Source organism: Cynoglossus semilaevis, chromosome 13 (genome assembly GCF_000523025.1).
Source record: "Cynoglossus semilaevis isolate Cse_v1.0 chromosome 13, Cse_v1.0, whole genome shotgun sequence".
Classification (NCBI taxonomy): Eukaryota; Metazoa; Chordata; class Actinopteri; order Pleuronectiformes; family Cynoglossidae; genus Cynoglossus; species Cynoglossus semilaevis.
This window is the reverse complement of record NC_024319.1, coordinates 14,967,991-14,974,687: the sequence shown is the minus strand read 5'-3', so window position 1 is coordinate 14,974,687 and position 6,697 is coordinate 14,967,991. Positions and strand designations below refer to the sequence as shown.

At 40.0% G+C, this 6,697-nt stretch overlaps 1 protein-coding gene across 2 annotated transcripts in view; it reads right to left on the bottom strand.

Annotated features, from left to right (window-relative positions):
* bbs9 (Bardet-Biedl syndrome 9) overlaps positions 1-6,697 on the bottom strand; it is a 151,521-nt gene that overhangs the window by 143,238 nt on the left and 1,586 nt on the right. For both annotated transcript variants that reach the window (XR_003051514.1, XM_008323797.3), the window contains exons 2-5: positions 5,928-6,046; positions 4,158-4,308; positions 536-600; positions 169-282 (exon numbers count right to left, since the gene is read on the bottom strand). Coding sequence is in view for 1 of the 2 variants with exons in the window: in XM_008323797.3 (XP_008322019.1) it covers positions 169-282; positions 536-600; positions 4,158-4,308; positions 5,928-6,039 (442 nt within the window). In the remaining variant the exon portion in view is untranslated. The remainder of the gene's footprint in view (positions 1-168; positions 283-535; positions 601-4,157; positions 4,309-5,927; positions 6,047-6,697) is intronic.

Sequence of the window (6,697 nt, the reverse complement as noted above, 5' to 3'; positions counted from 1 at the left end):
CTGTATCTCTGCTCTCTCTTACTCCCCCTCTCTGTCTTCCTCTCTTACTCTAAACCTTTCTCTTTTCTGTAGATATTTCCGCGCTCGTGCAGCACTCTACATATAGTGCGTTAAAAGAACTAGAAAATATTATACTTAAAGTGTGTTGATATTCAACAATCATCATACCAGTTACTCCACCAAAGGTGCCGTAGGTCATACTGCAGGCTGTTCTCTTCAGATTGTGTTCGTAAACCAGCTTCAGCTGGTACTGGTCACCATGTTCCACGTTTCCTGCAGTGCCTGGTTAGAAAAATATGACATAAATGATAGAAACAAGTCACCAAATATGAGAAAATAGTTATAAAGGGTAGATTTACATGTATGCATTTAGCAGACACTTGTAATAACGACATGTAATAATGTACTGTTTTTTAAGATCAAAAATCTAGTGGCTTTTACAGGATTTGAACCCTGGACCTGCCAGCCTGAGTGAGAATCATACACCTAGACCAACGTGTTGCCATAGGTCTGGTATAACTTATTGGCAGTTTACCTGAGACAGAGTACACTGACAGTTTCCTGGGGTGGAGAACAGCCAAGTGGAGAAGATCTGAGCATCTGGGAGAAGGGGACAAAACAGACAAAGAGTTGATCAACAGTGTTCACATGTCAGATTCATGAAATCCTCTAGGGAAAGTACTTTCCCTAAAATGTAATCGTAGTAATAAAACTCTTCATCATCTCATTCCATTGTGGAATCAATAAAGTATCTTATCCAGACGACCTGACACTTGCAGTTACTGTACACCCACAAACACTTCAGCAGTATTTACCAACTTGAAAACCGCACTAAGAAGTGTCCTCATTTTTGTTCTTGTAGAATTATATTAGTAACTTCAAAATCCAGTGAAGACATTCCAGTCTACTCTTATGTTTTAGATAGAAAACTAAGGTAATACACAGCAGATTCATTATCCTCCTTCACTACATCTGACACCTTGTATATCAGTCATAGTACTGAAGTATTTCCATGGGTTGTGGCTGAGGTGTAAATGATGTTCTCAGTGATGCTGAGCCCGGGATCTTCACTTATTTACTTCACCACTAACCACTGGTGGAATGTGACCGGTGTCTGGACTCAGAACAGATGCAGCATTTTCAGTGTTTAACCACTGTTGTAATGTTTGTTGTGAGAAAAACAACAAGGCAGGAAAAATGGATCCCACAAGTTTTTTCCACTTGGCTGAAAATTATAAAAAAGAAAAAAACTCAACTGAGTGCTGAAATAAAACCTGCCAACCTCGGTCTGCCCTGACAATATTTACAGCATGTTCATCTGTCCAGGCCGCCTTCCAAATTGTGCACCAACCTCTGAAGAATTATATGCGGAAAACCACAGGTAACTAAACACAAGGTCTTCCAAAAGGACTGATTTAGTCGGGCTCTGCTCTCAGCGTGATGATATGGGAAGCCTTCGGGGCAAACCACCGGAGCTTTTCCCAGAAAGCTCACTTTCAGGGAGGTTTCTGTTCACCCACACCAAGGCAGTGGGAGGCTCAACGTGTACATCGGTGAAAAAAAAAAAAACAGAGTCACCACCTGGGTTGGTAGATCAGTTACCTGCTGTCGGAGACGTATACTTAATTTGTATTTTTAACCGTATGATTCTCATCAGCAGTACAGAGTGACTGAGGAATGTCGGTGTTTTCATCTCACCGTTGAGCAGCTTTTTATGGCCGGAAACTAGAGATGTCATGCTGTAAAACACACACCAACCACAGCACTGGACTGTGAGCAGAGCCGGCTTTTGGCGTTGGCCACTTTGTCGGTCACCTAGGGTGCCATCTGCTAGACCAGTCATCATCAACTGGGGGCCTGCGGGCCAAGTCCAGCCTGGTGAACCGTTCATTATGGCCCGCAACTGAATTCCAGAAAAAACATCAAATGAGGACAAAAATGTACATTTTATTTTATTTTATTTGAGTGTCCGGCCCCTGAGGCATCTGTCTAGAAATATTCTGGCCTCATCTAAGTCTGGAATCAAGTTAATCAAGTTGTTTCAAAAGGTTGGGAAAATCTCATGTACTACTGTACTACTTTAACAGGTTCTCATTGGAGTTTGGCTTCATTGCTAGGAATCTAACATGTCTTTTTGAGCAATAAAAACACTGATAAAATCAACACTTATTTCCATGGGTTTTGGCTGAGGTGAACCAAAACCCATGGAAATACTACAGTCCTACAACCGATATACAAGGTGTCAACACTTATTATAAGATTTGACAGAGTTATAATAAAAACACTCATCTATGAGCTGTTTCCTATTCATTAAAATCAAACGCCTTTTAAAATTCAAACATATGCTCATAACTTTTTGACTGACCCTTGAATGATACTTGTGTGTTTTCCCGTAAAAGGTGTTTTTAGGAGGTTGTCATAAAACACTGTCATGGAGCTTCACAATTTCAGTTGGAGCGGTGCAAAAAAAATAAGAGTTTGCGATAATTTATGAGAAACAATATATCAGTGGCAGTGGCGTGACCACACTAGGCTGCGCTGATAAGTCAATCTAAATCATCCTGACAGCCTTACTGGAAGTTAACGTTTGTGTCACCATGTTTCTTGAACATCCACCCACACCAAAGTCACGAGAGAACTGATCATTTTTGGATTAAAGATGTCGGGAAGTTGTCATGACTTGCCACATGTGTGTCACTGAGCCGCTAACAAATTCTTTGGTTAATGTGAAATTAAACAGACGTAGAGATTATAAGGTTCATTTTCTGGCCGCTAGTTGTTCCAAACTGTCACACACAGAGACTGGCAGGGTCTCAGAGAAGGTGGGCTTCCAGAGGGATACCCACACACACATCATGGGCGAGTCGTTATAGAATCTTACTACGATGCCCTTCAGATGTTTTGTCAAACACAGATAAAAACACTGGATCGATTAAGTTTCAGAGCGTTCGCTTCCATGCAAAGCTGAGATAAATAAAATTCTCCACAGTCGTGTCACTGTCACCGCATCATTCCTTTCCTCCCACTGTTCTCCTTCTCTACCAATTTGAATTATTTTGGCTGTTGAGAGGTCAATGAATCATTTTCTCCTCCCAAAACCAAGTCATTTCGCTGACCTTGTCTCAGCAAGGTCAACTCTTCGGATGCAAACATGCGTCGCTATAACACATGCTAGCCACTCTGTGGTTAGCCTGATGTTATGAGTGGAACTATGTGTGGACTGCTGGGTGGCTGAGAGGCTGTGATAAATCAATAGGAGAGAGAGAAACTCCTGACAGTGGTTTTGGGTTCAGTGTGAGAAGCAAAAGAGAAAAAACAGAACATGTGAATGTGGTGGTAAATAACAGCACGGATGTTATTTCCACTAGTAAAAAAGGAGCGAGGTGAATTATGGATGGGTGTTTCAGCCTGGTAGTTTTCAGTAAGACAATATTATAAGCCTCTCCATGAATGCACATATTCACCTTCAGATATGGACAACAGAGACCTGACCTCTGACTGGCTAACAGTCACATATTTTAAAGGTGCTCCAAGGTAGAATATACTACCGTAGAAGACATTTAATTTAGAACCCCATCTTAGAAGAAAGCCTGGAACAGGTCGACTTTTACCACCACCAGTGGTACGTGAGCGCTCTCTAGTGGTACGCTGGGAAAATTCATATTTTCACATTTACATATTCAATTAAATAAATCTGAAACATACCATGCACAATGAATACAACACTTAAACATAAACATCTTTCTAAACATTTCTAAACATCTCTCCTGTGGTGGAAGCTAACAGGGAAGGCCTATGCTGCTATATTCTAATGTTGGTCCTCATGGTGGTACTCTGAGAGCTCAATGTTTTCTCAGGTAGTACAGAGTAGAAAAAGTTTGATCTAGCATCAGTTACAAAAATAATAAAATAAATAAAAGAGAAACCACTATCTGATTCTACTGTTTATAGTGTAGATAGTCAGCAAAAACCAATCCATGTCTTTAAAGTATTGTTGTTGTAGTCAACAAGAATAAATTGTGACATCAGTTGTTGTGTTTTCAAAACTGAATTTTAAATTTGTTCTGCATGAAGTTAATCCCAACGTCTAAATTGTTTCATACATTGGTCCAAACCCGTGAACTGCAGAACAGAATAGTATGAATGGATTTACTCACGAGACAAACTTGCCCACTTCCACCTGGATGATGGCGTTCTGAAGCTGGACCTCCAGGAGCTGGGTGTCCGTGACTCCTCCCTCACCTGACTTACTGGCCTGAGGTGCAAAGATCCGTAACATTCCCATGTAGCTGCCCACCACAACTTTGTCTGCACAGGGTAAAGGAGAGAAAATGGCACACGTTGACATGTAACTGTATGTATAAGGTTTTTATCACCTCATTCCTAACAATATATTTCCAGAGGTTTATTGCTGGAAAGTCCTTACAATCTTCAATTTTAACCAAGCTGGTCAGGGAGGGTCACATGGGTGTTTGTATTTTGTTGAAAATGGATGTACAACTGTATATTTGTACAATTACTCATTAACTAGGTTCTTTTGTTTTGATGTTTTTTATTTATTTATTTTGCAATATGATTATACTACATCTTGCATAACGTCTTACAATCAAAGTTCTACAACAATCCCGCAGATGGCGCCGTTTTACCAAAGGTTGTCGAGGTACCTCTATAACGTCAGAAAAATCCCATCAACGTGGCAGGTTTGACGCATCTTCCAAATTGTTATGTCTTTGATGCATTCAAGTTTAGTAATACTGTTTCTTTAACTTTCTTACTACTGGAACTGGATCTTATTGGTGGAAGTCATACAAAATATACAGAGTCAGAAAACTAAACAAAATACACTGGAAATAAACTAAAATATACACGTCTGGGCCAACATTTATCAATGTGGTTAGGTTTTAAAGGTTTTTAATTAAGGTCTAATGTATAAACTTAAATAGAGAGCAGACCGTGGTTTAGTGGTCAAAAGCTCGGTGAGAATCGGGAGACCAGCAAGACTGTGGTGTGTTGAGCAAGTACCAAAACTCCCCTGCTCCCTGGGTGCATTACTAAAGTGCAGCCCGCTGCTGCTGTGTATCTGGTGTAAATCCCTGGAGTGTTGAACAGATGAGTTAAATACAAAGAGTACCAAAATAAATATCTTCGGGCCGACTGCTACTGTAGCAACATGTCCGATTGTCTCGCTGTACAAATGTTGTTGTGGGCCACATACAAACCTGTTCAAGCACCACAACTTCCCACCAAGCAAGATTCTGTCCATTTTGTATGTGCAGTACTGGACCATATTTAAACTAAATAGTCTAATAAGGTGATTCCATGAGAAAGGTATTAGAACAAGGTATGCAATAGATAATATACTACACAATATCTGCACAATACTGTATTTAATTACATGAAAAGTACCTGAAATACTTGTTATACATTATATAATATTGTAAAATGCTACATGTCTTATAGAATATTTAAGAGAGTGCATGTTGCAGTGACTCAGTAAGAGTAATTGTCAACATGTTGAAGAACACTTTAGGCGTCATCAGAGTTTGATGCTGCACATTTGTAATAACAGATACTTAGAGTCAGAGTATAATAAGCTCAGGTCTCCCCTTAGTCCCTTTCAACAATTTTATTTTAAATCGAAAAATGCTTTGTAAACCCCAGACCAGGGGTGTCCACGCTTTTTTGGCCTGGGAGCTACTACTTAAATGACCAGGCTAAAATATACAGTGGAAATAAAAGTCTACACACCCCTGTTGAAATGCCAGGTTTTTGTGATATAAAAAATAAGACCAAGACAAATCATTTCAAAAGAGTTTTCACCATCAATGTGACCTTGATTGAAAAACAAATTAAACCTTGTAAGGAGAAAAATTCAAAAACACAAACATCAACATTGTCACGTTTCCCCCTCCTCTCTACACACTGACCGTGTCCATTTCCACTGTTGTCTACATTGCCAACGCACAGACATCCCTGGTCAAACTCCTCCCCCTCGCCCAGGGATGCCGACCACCAGTCGCGGGCTTTGAACAGAGACATGCTGCCTCTGTGTGGACAAGGAGAGAAAGACACAGGGAACAAAATTAGAGGCAAAGCAGATGCACATTATACATGTCCGGTTTACATTTTGCCCCTTCCTTCAGTCTATGATGCGTTGCAATCAACTGTCAGACTCTCTGTGTTCTGTGCTTACACTGACACCTACAGGTGTTTACAGACCAGGACAGGAGGTTACATGTGAGGAAGTAGCGTGAGTTACTACAAAGGATAAGGGTATGGTGGAGTAGGTGGAGGAGGAGAAGGAGGAGGAGGAGGAGTAGGAGGGGAAGCAGCTTTGTGTTGAGCAGGTGGAGAAGGCAGCTAATCCAGAACAGCAGAATCCCTTCTGTCCATTTACAGTGTTCCAGATCTAAGATGGTCTGTAACAATATAGTGTTTAAAATATAAATTTAATAAAGGATGTGTTTTAAACAGAGTCTCAACAATAGAGAAAAGAAATTCATTGGAATTTCAGCACAGCAGATAAATTATCAGCTGTTTCATTTATTTACTAATTGACAGTTAGTTGACTTCTCTGGTGATTAAATGTCTTTAATGATGCCAAATAAAACTGTTTATTCACAGTTTCTAATTTATAATGTTTATGGCCAAACAGTTAACAGTGGCACAAATAATTTTAAGCTCATATATATATATA